The sequence below is a fragment of the Trichogramma pretiosum genome, unplaced genomic scaffold (assembly GCF_000599845.2).
Source record: "Trichogramma pretiosum strain Unisexual culture from Peru unplaced genomic scaffold, Tpre_2.0 scaffold109, whole genome shotgun sequence".
Classification (NCBI taxonomy): Eukaryota; Metazoa; Arthropoda; class Insecta; order Hymenoptera; family Trichogrammatidae; genus Trichogramma; species Trichogramma pretiosum.
The window spans coordinates 300000-327809 of record NW_019640787.1 but is presented as its reverse complement, the minus strand read 5'-3'; the positions used below and the strand labels follow the sequence as shown (position 1 = coordinate 327809).

The 27810-nt window shown below is 39.9% G+C and overlaps 1 protein-coding gene across 1 annotated transcript in view; it reads left to right on the top strand.

Moving 5' to 3' along the window:
• Positions 1 to 26811, top strand: part of LOC106653945 (dynein heavy chain 7, axonemal) — a 41414-nt gene extending 14603 nt beyond the window's left edge. The window contains exons 20-35 of the mRNA XM_023463523.1: positions 84 to 272; positions 486 to 975; positions 1557 to 2148; positions 2229 to 2420; positions 2638 to 2864; positions 4375 to 4745; positions 4802 to 4982; positions 6661 to 6959; positions 7046 to 7210; positions 7550 to 7790; positions 8708 to 8805; positions 8929 to 9120; positions 24438 to 24675; positions 24885 to 25036; positions 25133 to 25414; positions 26290 to 26811. Coding sequence (XP_023319291.1) covers positions 84 to 272; positions 486 to 975; positions 1557 to 2148; positions 2229 to 2420; positions 2638 to 2864; positions 4375 to 4745; positions 4802 to 4982; positions 6661 to 6959; positions 7046 to 7210; positions 7550 to 7790; positions 8708 to 8805; positions 8929 to 9120; positions 24438 to 24675; positions 24885 to 25036; positions 25133 to 25414; positions 26290 to 26496 — 4116 coding nt within the window. The 3' untranslated portion in view covers positions 26497 to 26811. The remainder of the gene's footprint in view (positions 1 to 83; positions 273 to 485; positions 976 to 1556; positions 2149 to 2228; positions 2421 to 2637; positions 2865 to 4374; positions 4746 to 4801; positions 4983 to 6660; positions 6960 to 7045; positions 7211 to 7549; positions 7791 to 8707; positions 8806 to 8928; positions 9121 to 24437; positions 24676 to 24884; positions 25037 to 25132; positions 25415 to 26289) is intronic.
• The last annotated feature ends 999 nt before the right edge of the window (positions 26812 to 27810 follow it).

Here is a 27810-nt window from a genome sequence, read left to right as displayed (position 1 = left end):
GAGTATAGTATATAAGCTCGCTACTGTATATAACGTTATATTCTCGACTTTTTCCATCTCGCCGACTTTGCGCGCGAGCGCAGGCAGTGGCGGATGCCGCGCAAGCCATTCAAGCTGAATGCGACGCTGATTTGAAGGAAGTTTTGCCAATTCTGAATGCTGCAAACGACGCGTTAAATACCCTGACTCCTCAAGACATACAGATCGTCAAGACGATGAAGAATCCGCCGGCTGGGGTGAAGCTCGTCATGGAAGCTATTTGCATATTGAAAGTTCGTTCGTTTCTTGTTTACACCTTCTTCTTCTTTTGACAATCCTCTAATATACTATATATGTATCTTTGCAAAAGAAAGGAAACTTTCGACGAAAGTACTCGAAAAGTTATTTCCTTTCTTTGCTTGTATTTTTGTTTCATTTTGAAAAAAAAAATAGCAATAAAAATAACGGTAATTTCGAATGTGGTGACGAGTTTATCTTCCGGACAGGACGTGAAACCCGATCGCGTGCCCGGCGAGGCGGGCCGCATGGTCGACGACTTCTGGAAGCCGTCGCTGCGCATCCTCGGCGACATCAAGTTCCTCGACAGTCTGCTGACCTTCGACAAGGACAACATACCCGAGCGCATCATCAACAAGATACGCACGACCATCCTGACGAATCCCAACTTCGACCCGGACAAGATACGCAACGCGTCGACGGCCTGCGAGGGCCTGTGCAAGTGGGCCATCGCCATCTGCGAGTACGACACGGTGGCCAAGGTGGTGGCCCCGAAGAAGATCGCCCTGTCGCAGGCCAAGGCCCGATACGAGTACGCCATCGCCGGGGTCGAGGTGAAGCGGGCCAAGCTGCGCGAGGTGCAGGCCAAGGTGGCCAAGCTCGAGGAGCTGCTGGCCCAGCGCAAGAACGACTATCAGATGATGAACGACGAGGTGGCCCTCTGCCAGCAGAAGCTGCAGCGCGCCGAGGAGCTGATCGGTGTGTTGCTTCTTGCTTTTTTTTCCTTTTCATTTTATAGATCTGTAGGTAAATTATCGAGGTTCGAGTTAGTGAGGTAAAAGAGAGATTGAAAAAAATTTGGAATTATCGAAAAATGCCGGTACTTATATCGATTGAATATTATTAATAGTTCTTCTCCCAAGTGAAGTAATTGAACATTTTTAAGAAGTAAGAGATTTATTATGAAGAAATTCCAGATTTTTAATTTTTATGTATACAACAAAGGCAATCATTTATTTTAAAAAATAACAAAAACTTGCTGTTCAATCCAGAATAATTTCTTCTGATCATTCTTTATTTAAAATCTCAGCAAATATTTCATTTATTTTCACTCTTCATAATGTTGAAAAAGAGACTACTTTTATATTTACATTTATTTTACTGCAGTACTTATTCACGCATATTGTGTATACATTATACTATGAACAATATTTCAATTATTTAATTTTGATTTCGAATTATCGAGGTAGATTAAATTAGTTCGAGATAGGAATGCCAGAGTTTTGGAATTATCGAATTATCGATTCACTGTGTGCATATTTTGCATCGTCCGCATACAGGCGGCCTGGGCGGCGAGTACACGCGCTGGTCGGAGATCGCCCGGGAGCTCGGCGAGCGCTACTACAAGCTGACCGGCGACGTGCTCGTGAGCGCCGGCGTCGTGGCCTACCTCGGCGTGTTCACCGCCTCGTATCGCCAGAAGCAGGTCGACGGCTGGATCGTGGCCTGCAATCAGCTCGATCTCGAGTGCACGCCCGAATTTCAGCTCACCCAGATCCTCGGCGATCCGGTGGCGATCAGGTCCTGGACGATCTTCGGCCTGCCCACGGATCTGTTCTCCATCGACAACGCCATCATGGTGGTGAACTCGAGGCGCTGGCCGCTCATGATCGATCCGCAGGGCCAGGCCAACAAGTGGATCAAGAACATGGAGAAGTCGGCCAACATCAGCGTCATCCGGCTGAGCCAGTCGGACTACATGAGGATCCTGGAGAACTCCATACAGTTCGGCCAGCCGGTGCTGCTGGAGAACGTGGGCGAGGAGCTCGACGCCGCCCTCGAGCCGCTGCTGCTCAAGCAGACCTTCAAGTCCGGCGGGGCTTACTGCATCAAGCTCGGCGACACGACCGTCGAGTACAACGAGAAATTCCGGTATACACCCCGTAAAAATGGAGATAAAAATAAATTTCGTCAATTAATTTTCTCTTAATCCTTCTTCTTGTTTTACGCAGGTTTTACATCACGACCAAATTGCGAAATCCGCATTATTTGCCCGAGGTCGCCGTCAAAGTGACTCTATTGAATTTTATGATCACGCCGTCGGGCTTAGAGGATCAGCTGCTCGGTATCGTCGTTGCCAAGGAGAGGCCGGATTTGGAGTCTGAAAAGAATCAACTCATCGTGCAGGGAGCCGAGAACAAAAAGTAACGTATTTACTTCCTTTTTTTTCTCTCTCTTTTACTTTTATCAAAATACGTTGGCAATTTTTTTCCTTTTTCGAGAGAGAGAGAGAGAGAGAGCGAAAGAAAAATAAGCCAAAAATAAAATTTAATCGAATGAATCCAATTACGCGAGATAAGCTACGAGGGCGGAAAGAGATATTACATTTACTCTGTGTGCATGTGTATCGGCCATCCGCAGAATGCTGAAAGAAATCGAAGACAAGATATTGGAGGTGCTCTCGGAGTCGGACGAAAACATATTGGAAGACCAAACTGCCATAAGTGTATTAAGCTCGTCCAAGACCCTCTCGAACGAGATCCAAGCGAAGCAGGCCGCGGCGGAAATTACGGAGAAGACCATCGACGAGACCAGATCGGAGTACACATCGATCGCCAGCTATAGCACCGTGCTCTTCTTCACGATTGGTAATACAAGCCAAATGGTATGAGGGATTCTCAAAAAAAAAAATTTTCAAATTAAAGGTCAACTCTGGTATTGCAAAATTAAGTTATCTAAAATTTGGCAGCCATCGTACGTTTTGTAGAACGTGGATTTTGATTTTTTAACATTTATATCAATGTTATTAATATTTTTTTGCTCGAAAAATGCATAATTTATGGGGGTAAATTTTCTTAGTGCTCTACAAAAGAAAGATTCATACAAAAAATTCTGAAAAATTTTGTGCAGCTAGTTTTTGAGGTATATCAATCGAGCAAATGGTTCCGATGCATAGACCCGTATTTGTTCGTCGTCTTTATTCAATGTACGATTTGAGATTTATTTTATTTGAACATTATTCTAAATTCTTTTAGAGTTATAGAGGAGAAAATTTTCTTTTTCTCGAGTTTTAAAATTGGTTTAATGAATATGTGACTTGAATAAAAATAATGTACAGATGTATCTCAACTTTCAGATATAACGAGTATGAAGTTTATCCTTGTTGCCGTTATATTTCGCCCTTTTTCCGCTTTTGAGAATTTTTGAGAAGTCCTCATCTATGCATACACTGAAAAAATTTTGCACTGAATAATAGATCTCTACAGCGTGAATACATTTTATATTCATCAAATGAACAACTATTTATGACACAGTGAATACAAAACAGTATACTAATATTTTGAAGGGAATCATTTGTCACTGTGACAAGAATTTGGCTTCACGCGTGACGGTATATTGCGATATCGACAATGCACATGTCAGAACCACCGTAAAGCCAACGCTCGAAAGCAATTACGGCTACGCATGGCACTATTTATTAGCTGGCTGGCTATAACATATACGTATACAAAACGGATAAATTAATTTTTTTCCGTGTAAACTTATTAGAAACTGTATCATTTGATACACATATTCATGCTTATGAAGTCATTGAAACAAATCGCCACACTGTTGTTACTAGGCATAACTGATAAGCGATATTTTTGTTACCTTTGTAAATAATATTGATAAGTACAATAAATCACGACTATTTTACTGCAATATTTTATAAATCTTTTTTTTTTAAATAACAAAGTTTTTACAATATTTTCGAATATTATAAAGAAAATAGGCTCGTTTATGTAAGATTTTACTTAAATATAGTCCAATCGTCTAATCGACAACAAAAAGTGCTTGATAATCGCGTTCACCGTGAACCTAAATCCCTGTCACCATCTTGCGCGTCGTGAACTTTTTACAAGTTATAGTCCAATATAGTCCAATCGCCCCGACAACGTGAAGTGCTTGATAATCGCGTTCACTGTGAACCTAAATTCCTGTCACCGTAGCCGTGAACTTTTTTCAAGTTAACTGTTGAATATAAAGTTAAGACACTATAGTGTGATATCAATAAAAGACCACAGGTGAACACGAATTCAGTGCAAAATTTTTTCAGTGTACGTCATAATTAATGTACGTAACATTTTAGAGCTTCTTTTTTTTTTGTCACCGAACTAGCCGCGCTGGCCAACATCGACCCGATGTACCAGTACTCGCTGGCCTGGTTCGTGAATCTGTTCAAGAGCACGATCGACAACACGCCGCCCGTGAACAAGATCGAGCAGCGCCTCGACGACCTGCGCAAGTCCTTCACGTACTCGCTCTACGTCAACATCTGCCGCTCGCTCTTCGAGAAGGACAAGCTCCTCTTCTCCCTCGTACTGCTGGTCAATCTGCTCGGCAAGGAGGGCAAGATGTCCAGCGCCCAGTGGATGTTCTTCCTCACGGGCGGCGTCGGCCTCGAGAATCCCCATCCCAATCCGGCCCAGTGGCTGCCCGTCAAGTCCTGGGACGAGATCTGCCGCCTCAACGACGTTCCCGGCTTCGAGGTATCGAGATCGACGCGGGGAGCTTGCGAGTCGAAATTTTACGACTTTTTTCGTAGGGTATACGCAAAGCCTTCGTGACGAACATCGACGTCTGGAAGGAGATCTTCGATCACCGCGAGCCCCACACCGTGGAGCTACCGCCGCCCTACGACAGGCTCACGCGCTTCGAGAAGCTGCTGCCGCTGCGCTGCCTGCGCTACGACAAAGTCGTGCCCGCGGTTCAGAACTTTATCGAGGGTACGCTTTCTTTTTTTCTTTGTACCTTTTGGCGTTACTTTTTGCACATACTACTAGTGCGTCCCCGGTCCGTGTAAGGCGTTGTAAATTATTTCTGCAAATTCGTTACATCCTTCCGGGTGCTTGTAACGTAATTTCATTTGCGTACGTAAGAGAGTGCGAGAAAAAGCTTTATACGCCAATATTCAAAGATCCTCTCTTTTTCTCTCTCTCTCTTAAGAAGAATAAGAAGAAGTCACGGCTAAGTTTTTCAGCGAAAAATTCTCAACGCAAGCTGGAAAAACTTTTTTCAAGCTTTCAAGAGATAAAGCCCGGCAGCGCGAGGGCGCGTTTGAGTAAGAGTGAGAGGAAGAGAGAGAGTGGCTGCTCGGGTCTCTAAGTAAAAATTCGTGTTATGCCCTGCACACACGCATACACACACACAAGCGCCCATATAGGCTATACATTTTCACGAGGGGCACTAAATCAAAGATGACTATTACGTTTTTTCGTTATCCATCGTTCTGTGCTGCTTTTCTGTGTGTGCCGTTCTCGTTTCTCGTCGTGCTGCTGCTGCTCGCTCGCTCGCTCGACGAAAGGCAATTTTTTCTCGCCTCAGCGACGGTAATTTTCCCTCCCGTAAGCGTCGCGCGCGATGCGTGCAACGAAAATAAAAATGCCGTAGCAGACCTCCTGCTTTTCTCTCTCTCTCTGGCTCTTTTGCGGACACGACGACGACGACGACGACTGCTGCTGCTGCTGCTGTGTACGTGTGTGTGGTGGCTTTTCTCCGGAAATTTTTGTGGTTGCGGACTCGGGACTACTGCCTTGCTGCAGGTCACCGCACCGAGAGTCGTCGTCGTCGTCGTTTGCACGCGATGATAAATCGGTCGTAAGTCCGGACCGTGGCCATTAGTTGCGAATTAGCTCGGCGCAAAGGACTATTCGTAGCCCTCTCTCTTTATATATATACGCGTATATTTATAGGGCAGCCCTGAGCGCGCGGGGGGATAGAACGGAGGTAAACAAGATGTGCTCGAGAGCGCGCGCGGCGTTTTTTCTCATTTAAAGGTCCGTTCCTTTTTTTCGCTCGAAAAAAGAAAAGAAGAGAAAAAGAAATAAGAAAAAAGGTAGAGGCGAGAAATAAAGAAACGAGCTGTCGCGATAACTCGCATTGTTATCAAATGGATTTTTTTCCGCTAGCCTAGGCGGAGAGTAAGTTCGAGCCTAAGAATTCGGACAAAAATGTTTTCCTCTCCCAGCTCTCGCGCGCAGAATCGTTATGATGTAGCCCTCAGCAGCTCTCTCCCAGCATTCGGTTTTCCATTGAAGCGAAAACGGGTGAACGCTCGCGGAACTTTAGTTGGATTTTGTCATCGGGCGTTTCTCTCTCTCTCTCTCTCTCTCTCTCTCTCTCTCGAGAATGGACAAAGTTTGATGAAATAAAGTTTCACTTGAGAGTTGCGTTGCCCGCCTTGATAACTTGCCAAAGTTATAAACGCGCGCGCCCGCCTGCATGTATGAAGTCTCTCTCTCTCTCTTTCACTATCCTATGTTTACACTGTAATATATTTGGTATGTGCTCCGTATAAACGCGGTATAAACTTTTGCCGAGGAAAAATCGTGTGCCCGCCCGCGCGCGCGACATTTGCCAATAATTTCTGCTCTCTTACTCTCTCTTGCGCATGTATAAACACAGCCGAGATGGGCAAGCAGTACGTGGAGCCGCCTCCGTTCGATCTCACCTCGTCGTACGGCGACTCGTTCAGCTGCATACCGCTGATCTTCGTGCTGACGCCGGGCGCCGATCCCACGGCGATTCTGCTCAAGTTCGCCGACGATCAGGGCTTCGGCGGGCCCCGGCTGAACTCGCTGTCGCTGGGCCAGGGCCAGGGGCCCATCGCCGAGAGCCTCATCGACGAGGCCGTGAAGACAGGAACCTGGGTCGTGCTGCAGAACTGCCATCTGGCCAAGAGCTGGATGGGTACGCTGGAGAAGGTATGATAAAAACGAAGTTTAATTTTTATTTTATTTTGTTAATGCGTACACGCACCTCGATGCACATCGTCTTTTTATCGGTACAGATATGCGAGAGCTTCACCCCCGAATCGGTCCATCCGGACTTCCGATTGTGGCTGACGAGCTATCCGTCGGAGCACTTTCCCGTCAGCGTGCTGCAGAACGGCGTGAAAATGACCAACGAGCCGCCCACCGGTCTCAGATCCAATATCATCCGTTCCTACTTGCAGGTATACACACACTTAAACTTCTTACTCGCAGAAATTTATCGAAACTTTTCTCTTTTTTTTTTTTATATAACATCGCGGTTAATTACGTCGAGGCCTTTGCGCGCGAACCTGAGCTCGTTATAGAGACGAACTCGAGTGAGCTTTCATCGCTCGCGAGGTCGCGAAAATTCGCTAGAGAGAGAGAGCGAGCTATGGCAAAAAAGTAACGCTCTCTCTCTCTCCTTTTATCGAAGTTTAATGAAGTAAAACTTTCTTCTTCTTTTTTTTTTGCTGCTGCTGCTGCTTGTGCTTTTCTCTTTCTTGCTGCTGCTGCCGCCGCTGCCCCCACTCCACACCCAGGATCCTATATGCGATCCGGAATTCTTTGAAGCGCCAAAGCAAAAGGACAACTTCAAGAAGCTCCTCTTTGCTTTGTGCTTTTTCCACGCGATTGTGCAGGAGCGCAGAAAATTCGGGCCAATTGGTTGGAATAACCGGTATGAATTCAACGAAACCGATCTACGCATCAGTGCGCTCCAGCTGAGAATTTTCCTCGCCCAGTACGAGGACGTTCAATTTCAAGCGCTGAAATACCTCACAGGTAACGTGTATGGAACGCGCCGTACTCGCATACGAGCATTATTATGATGTATCCATCGGAAAAATATTTCCCATGTACGTACACCGGTATCGGATACGTACGTATATATATACCTTTTTTTACCTTTATCTGCGTTCGAAACAAAAGTTACAAGCGTACGGATTCGGAAAAATCACTTATTGACAGTATTTCCATTCGCTCGTCCAGTTCCATACGTATAAAATAATAGTGCATCGTTCGACGTTTCCGAATTATACATTATATTTTATTTTACATTTCAATCCGTCACGAAACGAATAATTTGTCCAAATTTTTTTCCGATTCTCGAACAATGCAAGCGCGCGAGCGCGTCGTTTATGACTTGTTCTCTTTTGTAAACTTGAAAAAAAAACAGGTGATGAAGAAGTCAATGCAACGATAAAAGGAAACAGAAAGAAAGAAAGGAGAGAAAAAAAATTGCAGATGAAATTTATACGTTAGTCGGCATGACTTGCATTAAACAGCCTGGACGAGCTTAAAATATGTATGTACGCGCGCGCGCGCGTGTATACGAGGGCGCACACGTGCGCGAAAAGAAAAGAGATCCGCTACGCCGCCCCCTCGCCTACCTACCCCCCTGTCGTAATATATGTAGGTGTATATACATGGTACGTAGGTGTGTAACACACGGGGCCACACGTGATACAGAGCGAGTCGCGGGACACAAAAGAGAGTATATATAGGAGTCAGAAGAGGCAGCGCGAAAGTTAGGCGAGACGCGTATAAGAAGGGTCAGATGTCAGTATCAGTAGTACAGGCACACACGTATACAAAGACAGACGGACGCGCACTCGAGCAGTGTAGCTTATGTCCGAGTCGCAATTAAATTACAAGCCGCTTCTTTCCTCCTTTCTCGTCGGCGAAAAAAAAAATAAAAGGCGAATGCAATTACGGCGGCCGCGTGACCGACGAGTGGGACCGGCGCACCCTCGTCACCATCCTGGCCAGATACTATCGCGAGGACGTCATACTGAGCGCCGACGAATTCGAGGACGACGACGACGGCAACGACGACAACGGCCAAGTCGATGCTAATGAGGAAGGCGGCGGCGGCGGCGGCGGTGGCGAGACGAAGCCGAAGAAGACGCCGCGCGGCAAGCCCAAGTGCTTCTTCGACGAGAGCGGCCTGTACTACGTGCCCCAGGTGAGCGGCCACGCCCAGTTCTTGGACTACGTCAAGTCGCTGCCGATGATGGCCGGCCCGTCGGTCTTCGGCATGGCCGAGAACGCCGACATCGTCAAGGACCAGCAGGACAGCGACCTCATGCTCGCCTCCATACTGCTTACCCAGGTAACAATAATAATAATAATAATAATAATAGTAATTGTAATAATAATCCAAACGTCGACCGTCCGTATATGATACAACGCGTGCGATGCTAATCGCTCCTATCTTTTGGCATAATCTCTCTCCCTCTATACGTATCTCTTTTTGCTTTTCCAAGCCTCGCGAGCGTATACGGATGAGCTCTCGACTCTGGACCAAGGGATTAAGCTAGCTCACGCAGTCGAAATTCGGCGTGGTAGAATTCACTTTCAAATCCGACCGTCGAGCTTTTGACCAGTCGTCTCTGTCCCCTGCACCCCCTCGGTCCTATAACGAGCTTTTGACGTGAAATTTCTTACTTGACGTTTGGCGGGGTGATGAAACTCCGCGAAAAGCGCGATAATCGTAGTTTTCGCAAATTGTGATTGGCCAACGTCCCAGAGTCAACTCATGCCTTTATTCTGCGACGAGTATACAGAAGAGAGGGGCGAGCGTTGCCACGCGGTCAATTTTTCACGTAGACCCTTAAACGTCTGAAATGCCGAAACATGGCTTTTCTCTAATTTTCATGAATTTTCCATGTTTATTCATCCTGCGCACGTTTTGCCCGTTGGTCAACCGATGACCAAATTTGAGAAAAAGTTGTATTTTAATTATCGAAAGGACACATTCCCAAATTGGCGCATACGAAGGATACGGATATGTCACGGTCATGTCACGAACAAGTCACTCTCTAAGAACAGAAGAAAATTAATAAAATTTTAAGCTGTGATCGATGAGATGTATATAGTGTATACTTTACTTGATTTACATTGTGCTACTTGTAACACGGTTTAGCGGCTTCGGTACCAAAATTCAAAACTTGCAAATAAACCGAAAGAAAATAAAAACATTAATCTAAATTAAATTCAATTGATAATTTGATTAAAGTTATAATAAGCGTGACTTTAATCATGAATGAAATAACGAATAGAATAAAAAAAACTCTAATTCCGGCCCTTCATGAAATTTGGTACATAAGATTTGATAAACGCAAACCAATAGTCGTAACAGTGATGTGCGCTAGGCGTTGGAAACAATCATTTTTAGAATTCAATTTTTTAGGTGTGTAGCTGGATTACACAAAAAAAAATAATAAATGAGACAAAGAAATTGAAACAATATTAGAATGTTCAGCCACTATGATAAATGACCATCCGTACATAAAAATTTAGTTTCTAGGGCTACATAGGGATATCTAATTATAAAATGATAGTATATCAACAGCTGAACCCGTGTTTTGATTGTAAACAAAATATAAACATTAACGATTTTCACAGCGTTCCTTGAACACTGAACATGTTTAATGTTTATAGTCAATACATATTAGTATAAGTGTTGTCTTTTCTGATGATATAAGAAACAGTACCAGGAGATAAATTTTACCAATTCATTATTCGTGGCATTAAATATAAGCATCGATCGTTTAATTGAGTTATCAAAATGGATAAAACTGAGAACAAATCTGGAACGATTGTCTCAAAGGATAGCTCAAATATAGTTTCAGTCGATAAAGGACACGTCTGCGATATTTGTCAGGAGTCATTTACACTAGAATCAAGCTTGATAACGCATCGAGACACAATTCATAATGACGAAAAAAGTTACGCTTGCGACAAATGCGAAAAGAAATTCGAGTTCCGAAGTCACTTGAGTAGACACCATATATCAGAACACAAAGGCTGCAGCAATTTTGCATGCGACGACTGCAAGAAGACATTTGTGAAAAAATCAAGTTTATTTACGCATCAAAAATTAGTACATAAAGATCGCGAAAATTTCACGTGCAACAAATGCGAGAAAAAATTTGAAAATAAGTCAACATTTCTCAAGCATAAAAAAATATTCCACGAAGTTTTCAAAGATTACTTGTGTGAAAGGTGCGCCAAGAGATTTGGAAATAAGAAGAGTTTACTCTTGCACATAAAGGAAGTACATGACGGTCGTAACAACTTCACCCGTGATGAGCGCGAAAAAAAATTTGGATTAAAATCAGATTTGATCATGCGCCGAAATACAGTTTATGATGATTGTAAACATTACTCATGTGACATATGCATGAAAAAATTTGGACGAAAATCGGATTTGTTCAGACACCAAAGAACAGTTCATGAAGGTCGCAAAGATTTCGCATGCGATAAATGCGAGAACAAATTTGGACAAAAATCAGATTTGCTACAGCACCAGAGGACAGTACACGAGGGTCGCAAGGATTACGCATGCGACGAGTGCGAGAAAAAATTTGTGAATCGAAGAAATTTGATAATACACCAAAAGGCAGTGCACGAAGGTCGAAAAGATTACGCATGTGATAAATGCGATAAAAAATTTGGGATTCAAAGCAATTTGATAACACACCGAAAAACAATCCACGAAAGTCGCAAAGATTTTCCATGCGACCATTGCGAGAAAAAATTTGGACGAAAATCGGATTTGTTCAGACACCAAAGAACAGTCCATGAAGGCCGCAAAGATTACGCATGCGATGAATGCGAGAAGGTATTTGGACAAAAAGGAAATTTACTCATTCACCTAAGGACAGTCCATGAAAGTCGAAAAGATTTCGCATGCGACAAATGCGAGAAAAAATTTAGATGCAAATCAAATTTGATCGACCACCATAAGACAGTACACGAAGGCCGGAAAGATTTCGCATGCGATAATTGTAAGAAGAAGTTTGGAAGTAAGTCTAATTTGTTAAAACACCAAAAGTTTGTCCATGAGGGTCGCAAAGATTACGCATGCGACAAATGCGAGAAAAAATTTAGGATTCGAAGCAATTTGATAGTACACCAAAAAGCAGTGCACGAAGGTCAAAAAGATTACGCATGTGACAAATGCGAGAAAAACTTTGGATACAAATGTTATTTGCTTTCCCACCAAAAGACAGTCCATGAAGGTCACAAAGATTATGCATGCGACAAGTGCGAGAATAAATTTAGTCAGAGAGGAAATTTGATCAGGCACCAATTGACAGTACACGAAGGTCGCAAGGATTATATATGTTCGAAGTGTGGAAAAAGATTTGGAGATGAAGGACCATTGCGCAGACACCAAAGAACAGTCCACGAAGGTCGAAAAGATTATGAATGTGACAAATGCGACAAAAAATTTGGACTTAAACATCATTTGCTTTCGCACCAAAAAACAGTCCATGAAGATCGCGAAGATTTCGACTCGTCAAAGGCAAAAAAAGATGATAATTGACAATTAAAAATGTATATAAATACTTTAACACATGTTTTCTAAATTTCTGAACCTTAGACGTTCAAATGTTATAACATTTTCGTTTACTGTCGCGCTGGTGCTTCATTGTTAATCTAAACAAAATTTTGGGAACTGCTAATTATTATTCTCCGCATATTTTTCGGCTACTTGATTTATAACATTCTATAACAGTTTAATAGACTTGTAACATTTAATAAATGTAAGATACTCATAGATTTTTGTTGACTAAAAAGGGGCCACAAGCTAGTTACCTTCGATTCGAGCTATAATGAATATTTTTTCTCTCATTTGCAATCTCAGCTATTCGACAGAGTTCCAAAATTATCAAAATAACTGTAAACATTAAATTTAGAAATGATAATTAAAGCAAAATCAAAATTTGCAATTCATCCCAGAAAATCAATTTTGTTCATGTACTGTTTGAACATATTCAAAGTATAATTATTTAATGTAGGCGTGAAAAATATTTTTAATGTCACATCGTAAACCTATTCAGCTGCAGTGGTGGATTGTAGAACACGCCAATCACACCATGACGTGGAGGCGGCAAATTTTGTAAGGAATATTAAAATCTGTTTTTATACATGTGTAAGGATCTTTTTATACAATTTTTTTTGTGAAATCGGTATTATGTGTCAAACGTTTATTTGGAAGTAGTTAGTTTTAGAAGACCGAGAAATCATCGAAGGTATCGTCGCAAAGTTAGAATTTTTAATTGTTTCGAATGTTGTGAGAACAATGTATATTCGAAAAATCGGTACCTTGAATGTAAACAATATGATTGATAATATGACAAACGATTTTGATACAGTTTTTCAAAACGCTGATCATGTTTATAGTAAAAACAAATTAATTTGAATTTTGTCTTTTCCGGTGAAACAAGTCATAAATCCAAAAGATAAATTTCACTCATTTAATTTCTATGGGACTAAATAGAAGGATCCATCGTTAAATTTAGACCTTAAAATGGATAAAAGTGATGAGAAATCCGAGGAAATTGCCTGCGAAGATAATCTTAGTGAACAAGACATTGTTTTGGACGACAAAAAATACATTTGTGATATTTGTCAGGAGGTATTTACTTTAGAATCAAGCATGATAACTCACCGAGGTACGATTCACAACGGAAAAAAAGATTACTCATGCGACAAGTGCGAAAAGAAATTCGAGTTCCGAAGTCATTTGAGTAGGCACCAAGTATCGGTACACAAAGGCCGCGACGATTTTGCATGTGACCAGTGCGAGAAAAAATTTGTGAAAAAATCAAGTTTGTTCACACATCAAAAACTGGTCCACAAAAGTCGTGAGGATTTCTCATGTGACAAGTGCGAGAGAAAATTTGAAAATAAATCAATTTTACTCAAGCACAAAAAAATATTCCACCAAGTTTTCAAGAATTATTTATGTGAAATGTGCGCCAAGAGATTTGATACTAAACATAGTTTGCTCATGCACTTAAAAACAGTACACGACGGTCGTAAAAATTTCACCTGGGATGAGCGCGAAAAAAAATTTGGATTAAAATCAGATTTGATCAAGCACCGAAGTACAGTATATGATGGTTGTAAAGACTACTCATGTGAAACTTGTAAGAAAAAATTTGGAAAAAAATTAACTTTGATCAGACACCGAAGAATAGTCCATGAAGGCCACAAAGATTACGCATGCGATGAATGCGAGAAGAAATTTGGGAATAAAAGCAATTTGACAAAGCATAAAAAAACAGTTCATGAAGGTCGCAAAGATTTCGCATGCGATAAATGCGAGAACAAATTTGGACAAAAATCAGATTTGCTAAAGCACCAGAGGACAGTACACGAGGGTCGCAAGGATTACGCATGTGACAAATGCGAGCAGAAATTTGGACACAAACATATTTTGCTTGTACACCAAAAGGCAGTGCACGAAGGTCGAAAAGATTACGCATGTGATAAATGCGATAAAAAATTTGGGGTTCAAAGCAATTTGGTAACACACCGAAAAACAATCCACGAAAGTCGCAAAGACTATGCATGCGACAATTGCGAGAGGAAATTTGGACAAAAACATCAATTGCTCATACATCAAAAAACGGTTCACGAAGGTCGCAAAGATTACGCATGCGATAATTGTGAGAAAAAATTTGGAATAAAAGCAGATATGTTGAAGCACCAAAGGACAGTACATGAAGGTCGCAAAGATTTCGCGTGTAACAACTGTGAGAGGACATTTGGCCAAAGAGGGCATTTGCTTTCACACCAAAAGACAGTGCACGAAGGTCGCAAAGATTTTGTATGTGATAAGTGTGAGAAAAAATTCGGACACAAATCGGGTTTGCTTTCACACCAAAAGACAGTGCATGAAGGTCGAAAAGATTACGCATGCGGTAATTGCGAGAAAAAATTTGGACTAAAAACAGATTTGATCAGGCACCAATCAACAGTACACGAAGGTCGCAAGGATTTCGCATGTTCGAAGTGTGAAAAAAGATTTGGAGATAAACGGCAATTGCGCAGACACCAAAGAACAGTCCACGAAGGTCGAAAAGATTATGAATGTGACAAATGCGGCAAAAAATTTGGACTTAAACATCATTTGCTTTTACACTATAAAAGAGTCCATGAAGATCGCGAAGATTTCGACTCGACAAAGGCTAAAAAGGGTGATAATTGACAATTATAAATGTGTATACATACTTTAACACATGTTTTCTAAATTTTTGAACCTTAGACGTTCAAATGTTATAACATTTTCGTTTACTGTCGCGCTGGTGCTTCATTGTTAATCTAAACAAAATTTTGGGAACTGCTAATTATTATCCTCCGCATATTTTTCTGCTACTTGATTTGCAACATTTAATAAATGTAAGATACTCATAGATTTTTGTTGACTAAAAAGGTGCCACAAGCTAGTTACCTTCGATTCGAACTATAATGAATATTTTTTCTCTCATTCGCACTCAGCTATTCGACAGAGTTCCAAAATTATCAAAATAACTGTAGACATTAACTTAAAAAATGATAATTAAAGCAAAATCAAAATTTGCAATTCATCCGAGAAAATCAATTTTGTTCATGTACTGTTTAAACATATTCAAAGTATAATTATTTAATGTAGGCGTGAAAAATATTTTTAATGTCACATCGTAAACCTATTCAGCTGTAGTGGTGGATTGTAGAATACGCCAATTACACCATGACGTGGAGGCGGCAAATTTTGTAAAGAATATTAAAATCTGTATTTATACATGTGTAAGGATCTTTTTATACAATGTTTTTGTGAAATCGGTATTATTTGTCAAACGTTTGTTTGGAAGTACTTAGTTTTAGAAGACCGAGAAATCATCGAAGGTATCGTCGTCAAGTTAGAATTTTTAATTGTTTGGAATGTTGTGAGAATGATGTATAAACAGACAAATCGGTACCTTGAATGTAAACAATATGATTGATAATATGACAAACGATTTTCGTACAGTTTTCTGGCACACTGATCATGTTTATAGTAAAAACAAATTAATTTGAATTTCTCGACGGAACAAGTCATAAAACCAAAAGATAAATTTTACTGATTCAATTTCTGTGACACTAAATAGAGGGATCCATCGTTAAATTTAGATCTTAAAATGGATAAAAGTGATGAGAAATCCGAAGAAATTGACTGTGAAAATAATCTTAGTGAACAAGACATTGTTTTGGACGACAAAAAATACATTTGTGATATTTGTCAGGAGTCATTTACACTAGAATCAAGCTTGATAACACATCGAGACACAATTCACAATGACAAAAAAAATTACGCATGCGACAAATGCGAAAAGAAATTCGAGTTCCGAAGTCACTTGAGTAGACACCATATATCAGAACACAAAGGCTGCAACAATTTTGCATGCGACGACTGCGAGAAGAAATTTGTGAAAAAATCAAGTTTGTTTACGCATAAAAAACTGGTTCACAAAAGTCGTGAGGATTTCTCATGTGACAAGTGCGAGAGAAAATTTGAAAATAAATCAATTTTACTCAAGCACAAAAAAATATTCCACCAAGTTTTCAAGAATTATTTATGTGAAACGTGCGCGAAGAGATTTGATACTAAACATAGTTTGCTCAGGCACTTAAAAACAGTACACGACGGTCGTAAAAATTTCACCTGTGATGAGCGCGAAAAAAAATTTGGATTAAAATCAGATTTGATCAAGCACCGAAGTACAGTCTATGATGGTTGTAAAGACTACTCATGTGAAACTTGTAAGAAAAAATTTGGAAAAAAATTAGATTTGATCAGACACCGAAGAATAGTCCATGAAGGCCACAAAGATTACGCATGCGATGAATGCGAGAAGAAATTTGGGAATAAAAGCAATTTGACAAAGCATAAAAAAACAGTTCATGAAGGTCGCAAAAATTTCGCATGCGATAAATGCGAGAACAAATTTGGACTAAAATCAGATTTGCTAAAGCACCAGAGGACAGTACACGAGGGTTGCAAGGATTACGCATGCGACGAGTGCGAGAAGAAATTTGTGAGTCGAAGAAATTTGATAATACACCAAAAGGCAGTGCACGAAGGTCGAAAAGATTACGCATGTGATAAATGCGATAAAAAATTTGGGGTTCAAAGCAATTTGATAACACACCGAAAAATAATCCACGAAAGTCGCAAAGATTTTGGATGCGACCATTGCGAGAAAAAATTTGGAGCAAAATCGAATTTATTGAAGCACCAAATAATAGTACACGAAGGTCGCAAAGATTACGCATGCGATAATTGTGAGAAAAAATTTGGAAGAAAAGGAGATTTGTTGAAGCACCAAAGGACAGTACACGAAGGTCGCAAAGATTTCGCATGCGGTAATTGCGAGAAAAAATTTGGACTAAAAACAGATTTGATCAGGCACCAATCAACAGTACACGAAGGTCGCAAGGATTTCGCATGTTCGAAGTGTGAAAAAAGATTTGGAGATAAACGGCAATTGCGCAGACACCAAAGAACAGTCCACGAAGGTCGAAAAGATTATGAATGTGACAAATGCGGCAAAAAATTTGGACTTAAACATCATATGCTTTCGCACCAAAAAACAGTGCATGAAGATCGCGAAGATTTCGACTCGACAAAGGCGAAAAAGGGTGATAATTGACAATTATAAATGTGTATACATACTTTAACACATGTTTTCTAAATTTTTGAACCTTAGACGTTTAACTGTTATTACATTTTCGTTTACTGTCGCGCTAGTACTTTGTTGTTTATCTAAACAAAATTGTGGGAACTGCTAATTATTATCCTCCGCATATTTTTCGGCTACTTGATTTGTAACATTTTTTAACTGTTCAAAAGACTTGTAAAATTTAATAAATGTAAGATAGTCGTAGATTTTTGACGACTACAAAGGTGCCACAAGCTAGTTACCTTAGATTCGAACTATAATGAATATTTTATTCCTCATTTGCAAACTCAGCTACCCGACAGAGTTCAAAAACTATCAAAATAACTGTAAATATTAACTTTAGAAATTATAATTAAAGCAAAATCAAAATTTGCAACTCATCCGAGAAAATAAATTTTGTTCGTGTACTATCTGAACATATTCAAAGTATAATTATTCAAAGTATAATTATTTAATGTAGGCGTAAAAAATATTATTAACGTCAAATCGTAAACCTATTCAGCTGCATTGGTGGATTATGGAGCACGCCAATCACTCTATGGCATGGTTTTATTCAATTTTTTTTGTGAAATCGATGTTGTGTGTCAAACGTTTGTTTCGAAGTACTTAGTTTTGGAAGACCGAGAAATCATCGATGGTATCGTCGTCAAGTTAGAATTTTTAATTGTTTCGAATGTTGTGAGAATAATATATAAACAGAAAAATCGGTACCTTGAATGTAAACAATATGATTGATAATATGACAAACGATTTTGATACAGTTTTTCAAAACGCTGATCATGTTTATAGTAAAAACAAATTAATTTGAATTTTGTCTTTTCCGGTGAAACAAGTCATAAATCCAAAAGATAAATTTCACTCATTTAATTTCTATGGGACTAAATAGAAGGATCCATCGTTAAATTTAGACCTTAAAATGGATAAAAGTGATGAGAAATCCGAGGAAATTGCCTGCGAAGATAATCTTAGCGAATTAGACATTATTTTGGACGACAAAAAATACATTTGTGATATTTGTCAGGAGGTATTTACTTTAGAATCAAGCATGATAACTCACCGAGGTACGATTCACAACGGAAAAAAAGATTACTCATGCGACAAGTGCGAAAAGAAATTCGAGTTCCGAAGTCATTTGAGTAGGCACCAAGTATCGGTACACAAAGGCCGCGACGATTTTGCATGTGACCAGTGCGAGAAAAAATTTGTGAAAAAATCGAGTTTAATGACCCATCAAAAATTAGGACATAAGGATCGCGAAGATTCCACGTGCCACAAGTGCAAGAAGAAGTTTGAAAATAAATCGATACTACTAAAACATAAAAAAATATTCCATGAAGTTTTCAAAGATTACTTATGTGAAAAATGTGCGAAAAGGTTTGGAAATAAACAGAGATTGCTCGTGCACTTAAAGACAGTCCACGAGGGTCCTAAAGATTTTACTTGCGACAAGTGTGCGGAGAAATTTAAAAAACAATCTCATTTGCTTTTCCACCTAAAAATAGTCCATGAAAGACGTGAAGATTACCTATGTGACAAGTACAGGAAGAAATTCAGAATAAAGTCTAATTTTTGTTCTCCTCAAAAAATAGTCTTTGAAGATGAAAATCGCAAAGATAGTGCATGTGACATTTGCGAAAAGAAATTTGTAAAAAAATCGAGATTGTTAATCCACCAAAGGATAGTACACAATGGTCGCAAAGATTATGCATGCGACAAATGCGATAAAGAATTTAAACAAAAATGGCATTTGATTTTACACCAAAAAACATTCCACGAAGGTCGCAAAGATTTCACATGTGACAAATGTGAGAAGAAATTTGGAGCAAAATCGAATTTATTGAAGCACCAAATAATAGTACACGAAGGTCGCAAAGATTTCGCATGTGACAAGTGCGGAAAAAAATTCGGACAGAAAAGTCATTTGCTCTGCCACCAAAGGACGGTACACGAACGTTCGAAAGATTTCGCGTGCGACAAATGCGATAAAAAATTTGGACAAAAATGGCATTTGATTTTACACCAAAAAACATTCCACGAAGGTCGCAAAGATTATGCATGCGACTATTGCGAGAAAAAATTTGGGGATCAAAGCAACTTGAGAAAACATCAAAAAACAGTACATGATGGTTGTAAAGATTATGCATGCGACAAATGCAAGCGGAAATTCGGACTAAAAAAAAACTTAATCAGACACCAAAGTTTAGTACATGAAGGTCGTAAAGATTACGTCTGCGACGAGTGCGAAAAAAGATTTGGACTTGAACGTCATTTGCTTTTACATAAAATGACAGTACACGAAGGTCGCAAAGATTATGCATGCGACAAATGCGATAAAGAATTTAAACAAAAATGGCATTTGATTTTACACCAAAAAACATTCCACGAAGGTCGCAAAGATTTCACATGTGACAAATGTGAGAAGAAATTTGGAGTAAAATCGAATTTATTGAAGCACCAAATAATAGTACACGAAGGTCGCAAAGATTTCGCATGTGACAAGTGCGGAAAAAAATTCGGACAGAAAAGTCATTTGCTCTGCCACCAAAGGACGGTACACGAAGGTTCGAAAGATTTCGCGTGCGACAAATGCGATAAAAAATTTGGACAAAAATGGCATTTGATTTTACACCAAAAAACATTCCACGAAGGTCGCAAAGATTATGCATGCGACTATTGCGAGAAAAAATTTGGGGATCAAAGCAACTTGAGAAAACATCAAAAAACAGTACACGATGGTCGTAAAGATTACGCATGTGACAAGTGCGAAAATAAATATGGACAACAAATTACTTTAATTAGACACCAAAAAACGGCTCACGAAGGTCGGAGAGATTATGCATGCAATAACTGCAAGCAGAAATTCGGGGAAAAGTCAAATTTCTTGGAGCACCACAGGACAGTCCACGAAGGCCGCAAAGATTACACATGCGACTATTGCGAGAAGAAATTTGGAAAGAAAAGTAATTTGATAAGACACAAAAAAACAGTCCATGAAGGTCAAAAAGATTTCGCATGTGATAAATGTGAAAAGAAATTTGGTTTTAAATCCAATTTGATCGAACACAAAAAAGCAGTTCACGATCTCCGCAGATTATAAATGTGACAAGTGCGAAAGTAAATTTGGAAAACAATGTAATCTAATGAGACACCAAAAAGCAGCCCATGAAGGTCGCAAGGATAACACTGGTCAAAAGGGCGCAAATAAAAAAATATTAATAAATATTTAGTAACACTTTAGCAGGTGTCAAGCTTACCATAAAATTTGACGTTCTCTGAAACCCTAAGAATTTATATAATCTTGAAATGTTTCCATTCGCTGCGTTTTTGTAGAATGCCAAATAGGTGACTAGGTAATTACACTAATTTACGATTTAAAAAAGTTCGTATTTGCCAGAAGTTTTTCATCAACTTTGTACATGTTTTATTTATTTACTGATTTAATTATGTTTTAAAGTTATTCACAAAAAGGACGTGAGCAAATATTCATTATACCTGAATGAATATGCGTGAAAAAAAACATTAATAATGAAATCAAGGGATGCTTGTCGCGTTTCCAGGGTGAAAAAACAGGAACCAGGTGAAAGTGCTTGAAACAAAAATTCACGACTTTTCATTACGACAAATGTAGTTTAAAAGCGTGTTCCTAGGTCTTTTTATGTTTCTGAGACACCCGAAAATTGTCACCAATGGTCGATACCCGCGTCAAGTGACAACAACTTTTTTCGCGTTTGAACTTTTAAAAATGCGACTTTTTTTCAAGAATTGTTCATGTACAACCTGCCATCGATGAGATGTAAAGGACTTTTACTTGGTATGATTTCCTACATAATCTTGATTAAAATCATGAGTACACTAGGCTAATCGTAGCAGTATCGCTGTGCTACTTGTATCCGGGTACAGCGGCCTTGGTATCAGATTAAATTGAATTGATAATTTGATTAAATTTAAAGAAAATAACGAATAGAAAAAAAAAGAAACTATAATTCCGGTGCATCAACAAATGTGGTATACAGATACGACAAACACATGTCTACAGTACCAACAGCAACGAGCGTTCGGTATTCTGACTGCATTATCTATGAAAATTAAAATTAATTTTTTTTAATGAGATTAATTTTATGAATGACGTTAAGGAGGATATTATAAAAAATTATTTTTTCAAATTTTTTGTTTTGTTTTTTTTAAATTTTATTTCAGAAAATTCAAGGGTGTAATAGGATTACATAAAAAAACTGAAAAAGTACATCACTATACTGTAAAATAATACAATAAAAAACTGAACAACTAACCCAACAACTAATAGTATTAAACCAATACTCATTACGCCTGCAAAAATATGTATTAAAAATACAAAAATAATCATTAATAATGCAATCAAGGAATATTGTCTGCAAAAAAAGCAGGACCCACGTAATTCGTTCTTCTCATGAACATCGCTATTTGCCTTTGGTATTCCAAGATTGTCTTCGTCTGCTTTCACGCATAAGCGAAATAGTTCCTCGTCACTCATTTTTTCGGCAACGATTCGGCAAACGGTGTGAGGCAGATTCAATTTACAGTAATTTGTCATGAACAGATCGGCTCCGAATAACTCCAATTGAGGTCTTATCAAAATATTTGCCAAGTGTCTTTTTACGATGAGATTTATATGACCATGCTCCAAGCCTTCCAGTGACGGTACTTGCCAATTTTTCATGTTCTTTATAATTGAGTAGCCCTTTTCATGACTCATTTGGCAAAGATTATACAGAGAGATGTCGTCGTTTAGCTTGATGTCATTTAACTTTGCTACTCGAAGCTCCCAATTGTTGATTATCTCTGGCCGAGGTTTGTAATTGGCTACGTCTTGTGGAATTTTCGATCTCAATTTCTTTTTTAGTTCAAGCAAATAATCCAGAGCTTCTTGTTTTATAAAAAATCCAAATTTTTTATGAATGTAAATCTGATACAAGATTTCCCTGTATATTAAGCAATCCTCGCTCCATCCTGCACCGTAGGGAATTGAATGGACGGCGTCGTTTCCTCGTAATCTCTTCCAAAATGTTAACATCCTGATTCTAGTGTGTAGGTTCACTTCGTAGTCAGCTGACTGTAACAATCGCATCACCTCGATAATGTTTAATGTCAATGGATAGTTTTTCAATTCTGATAATGTGAACTTCCGATTGAATATTTTATCCTCGTTTAAAGAGTCGAGACTAGCGCCGTGTTTCAAAAGTGCCCTGGTGACATCGACGTCAAAACGCGACACAGCTAAACTCAAAGGGGAATCTCCATATTTATCACGTGCCTCGATGTTTGCTCCTTTCTCAATGAGTATATCAACGATTTCATCAACCGGTTTTTTGTAGTCACATAAATGGTACATAGTGCCGCATTTACATAGGCACAGTCGAGCCAGCACGTGTAAAGGAGTCGATTTCTCATGGTCTGGTTTGTTTGGATTGGCTCCATTTTCCAGTAAGATTTCAGTGATTTCTTTGTGTCTGTTTTGTACGGCAATGTGCAACGGCGAGCACTTCCACGTGTCGAGATTGACGTCGATGCCCTCGCTTATCAATCGTTGGACTGCTTCTGCGTCACCAGCCAAGCAGGATTTGTGAAAATCCGTGAAGCCATGCTCATCGAAGTAGCTTTGCTGTGATATGTCGTGAATAATTCTAATGCGTTCCACGGTATTTCCAAGAATGTTATTATTTCTGTTCCCGGATCCTTCCAATTCGGCCAAAAATTGATCTACGAAACTTCCATCGCCCAAAATGATCTCGGGCATGTTGGCAAAGTTCTCCCAGCACATCTCGTCATATTCCGAACATTTCATCGCACTAAAAATTGGCTCAGTTGTATATTCACTTATCAAATTAATGTATTTCCACGCCCACTTGTATTTGCACTTTTCGCATTCAGATGACATGTTGGGTGATAACTTTTGATCGATTTCACTTTTGCGATGATAGTGAATTCAACACGTGGTAAACACACTGCACAAACACTTTGCACAATAAGACAATAGATAACTGATAACCGCACTGCGTGTGTCCAGTCAAAATGCTAGGTTAGAAAGTGCACAATATACGCAACGATGTCACCCTAAGCGATGTCGTCAATGCGCAGCTTCTGAATGTGACTTGCACGCGAGAGGCTTTTGAAGCTTCATCGCTGCTTTATATATCACAGATGTCATAATATCCGTTATAGACGCAGAGAGACATGTAATCGGGCTTTTGCGAAGTCGCCAGTGACGGTCATAAAACGATCAGCTGGCAAAACAAGTCGAGTCCACATAACAATAGCATGTAAAGTGGTCATGCCAAAAGTATACTTGTGGAATACTCATTGTTGTTGAAAAAAATAAAATAAAAAATACTCGAACGTTGTGTATAACCTCAAGATTATGAATATGTAATTTTTTTGCGAGAAATGTTTATTCTTTATCTGGAAAAAATCTATAAAAAATTGATTTCTTACACGGTAACCTGTATTTTTGATTAAAAACTTGAAAAAAGCGAAAATTTTACCTTCGAATACGCCTTTTGATTTTTCTATCGAGATTGAAAGTTCCACTTTAAAAATGATCACAAAATCAAAGACACCCTAATGGTTGGTTTAATTATCGAGGATTTTTTTTTGTTATAAAGACACCAAAAGTGAAAATTTATCGTTATAGGTTCAAGTTTTCAATTAAATAATATTTAACTTTTTCTGAATTTCTAATGTTTTTTTCTTTTCATTTTTCAATCGAATTATTAATTTTCTTGAATTTAAATTTTTATTGATATATTCTTTAATTGAGAAACTCTTGCAATATCTGCTTCTTGATTCGTCAACGAGACAAATGATATATAAATCTCTTAGATTATACTTTCGTGTTTTTGTTATTAAATATTTGAACAACTGAAACTAACGAAAATATATCCATGGTCAAATCCAGGACGCCGAGGCGTCGGAATCCGACGAGACCAAGTCCTCGGACGAGGTGGTCTACGCGATATCGGGCGACATCCTGTCGAAGCTGCCGCAGGACTTCGACCTGGTCACGGCCCTGGAGAAGTATCCCACCTCGTACGAGCAGAGCATGAACACGGTACTGGTCCAGGAGATGGGCAGATTCAACAAGCTGCTGCAGACGATCAGGCGCAGTTTGGTCAACGTGCAGAAAGCAATCAAGGGTTCGTATCTGTCTCTGTGCGCTCACGCTCGGTAGAAAATATCGACCGTGGCCAGCGTTCGTTTGCCAGAACGAGAGAGAAAATTGATCCTAGCCTTTGGTTTATTTGGATCGAGAGTTACAAGAAGGAGTATAGATAGTCACGCAATGACTTTTATTTTCTATCTACAACTAAATTGTCTCTTTATCTGCCCGTCTTTACTTCTGCAGGTCTGGTCGTCATGGACGCGGAGCTCGAGGAAGTGTACTCGTCGATCATCACGGGCCGAGTGCCGGCCCAATGGCATCGCGTCTCCTATCCGTCGCTCAAGCCGCTCGGCAGCTACGTCCAGGACTTTCTGCGACGGCTCAACTTTTTGCAGGTTTTTTCCCTTTTTTTTTCCTCCTTCCCCCCCTCCAAAAAAAAAAAAAAAAAAAGGAAACTCACGGAATCGTGCCTCTTCGTTCGTTCCGCACAGACGTGGTTCAAGGACGGCCCGCCCACGGCCTTCTGGCTCTCGGGCTTCTTCTTCACCCAAGCCTTCCTCACGGGCGCCCGTCAGAATTACGCGCGCAAGCACTCGATACCCATCGATCTGCTCGTCTACGACTTCGTGCCGCTGAAGGAGTCGCGGCACAAGTCGCCGCCCGACGACGGCGTCTACGTCTACGGCCTGTATCTGGACGGGGCGCGCTTCAACATGGACACGATGCAGCTGGACGAGTCGTTCCCGAAAGTCCTCTACGCCGACATGCCCCACGTAATAATAATAAAATATAATAATAATAATAACAACGACGACGACGATCGACCGACGTTCTCTCTCTCTCTAGAGCTCGTCCGCAACAAACTTTTCCTTAACTAATATAAGGTCAATTACGCCCCGCGCTCGGCTCGGCAATTATATACGTGACTAATAGTCCTTGTGCATACATATATAGATGTATATATGAATGTATATATACACGGGGTGGCTTCTTCCGCCCAGAGCAGCAGCAGCAGCAGCCGCGCGGCTTATTAAGTTCGCTCGATGTATTTTGCTTTTGCCTAGCGCCGCCGCTGCTGCCGCTGCTGATGCTGCTGCTGCTATATAACGCTGTGCAAGCAAATTCATCTCGAAAGCGTATATATATAGTATATAACGCGCCGCGCCCCGTGGAATTAAGTCGGCTGCAGGCAAACCATCGCCAGGTCTAATCTCGTAGAATATATACACTGAGAAAAAAAATTCATTGATTCAATGAAACGTTTAATTGAATACAATCTATGAAATAATTCATTCATTCAACAAAATATTTAATTGTTTTCATGAAACTTTGGTAAAAACAATTAAATATTTTGCTGAATGAAATAAAAAAAGATTATTTCAATGAAATTATTTCATAGATTGTATTCAATTAAACGTTTCATTGAATCAATGAATTTTTTTTCTCAGTGTACAGATATATATAGAGAGTGAAAAACTTAACCGGTGAAATACCCCCGCCCTTTGCGGGGGTGCAGCTTTATACATCCAATTTCTGGCTGAGTGGCGGGCACGTATATAGAACGGGGTCCCGACCAACTTTATACATACGCATCCAAACTCTTTTTTCGTTTTCTCTCAATTGTTTTTTTTTTTTTTTTGTTACGCAGCTGTGGCTGGTGCCGATAAAGAAGGACGACGTGCAGATACGCGACTCGTACACCTGTCCGGTGTACAAGACGAGCGAGCGCCGTGGCACCCTGTCGACGACGGGCCACTCGACCAACTTCGTCATCGCCATGCAGCTGCCGACGGACAAGCCGCCCGAGCACTGGATACAGCGCGGCGTCGCCATGCTCTGTCAACTATCACAGTAGTAGCAGTAGTAGTAGGAGAGATTATTATCGATGTACAAGTGTCAACGCGCAGCTATATGTACATGCGCGGGTGTACGGAGAAACAGAAGAGACGCAATCATCGCCGTAATATCATTTTTAATTTATCGTTTGTTTATTTTTATTTATACGGTGGTGCAGTGTTAATTTTTAAGCATTTACGTTTTAACGATTAGTTTTTTAAAGTGAATCGATGTAATTTTAAGGTGAAATTTTTTTACTCTCTTCTTTTTATACGAGTCGAAACCATTAAAGCGAACGAACGTTAATTTTCTTCCCTCTCTCTGTCTGTACGGTAAGGCGATATTCTCTCAATGCAAAAATTAGGAATTCCATCGTGAATTTTCACCGGCACGTAATATCCATATATATAAAGCTATATACATATACCTCACGTATATTTATACTCGTCGATTTTCCTTTTCTCCGTCTCTCGCAGGACTTCTTCTTCCTCGGGCTGAGGCGAATTTTCGCCATCGAAAGTAATTCTCCTCGTGCTCCGCCGTAGGAGTTTCCGAGCGTCGAGTGCGAATCCATTTTATACATATAATATATATAGGTATATAATTTTATATACATTTTATATAAGAAGACGTACGTCGTGCTCTCCGCGCAGTTTCTCTTTTCCTTCGTTTACGTCTGTCGTAAACTACAACTCGGTACCTATTACCTACGATCCACTATTGCCGATGTGTGCGCGCGCGCGTACGCGTGTACGTGAATTTTTCGATTCTTTTTTTTTTCCTATTTTATTTTTTTCTCATCGATCACGTTTTCGTCATCGAAAAAATTAATCTCGCGTCGAGTCGAATCAAGCTCCGCGTCTGCGCTCGCACCCACGCATGCGTTTATATTGCATTTTCAATTTCAATACGTAATAATACATATCCGCGGTGTGTATACGCATATATACAACGTTAACTTGTCATTCGAATCACGCCGAGTCGAGTCGTCGCGCTGCGTGTAATACGAGCATGACAAAGAGATCGGTCGCGAGCGTTGGTAGAAAAAAAATGAAAAAAATAAAAATTGCGCAGAAGAGGGAAGTCGGAGAAGATGAAGTCGGAGAGCCCTCTTCGATGTTTTTATTTTTTTTATTTTTTGAAGTAAACGAGCGGGTCGACGAAGAAGAGGAAGAAAAATATATACATGGCCGATTCTCTGTGAAATCGAATGGCCAAAAAAATTTTTTTTCTGCAAATATGAAAAACTTGCTGTTCCCGATGTCAGAAATGTCCCCAAATTTTATTAGAATTTTTGGGACCATCTATCACTCTTTTTCAGGGGCCCGAAGTT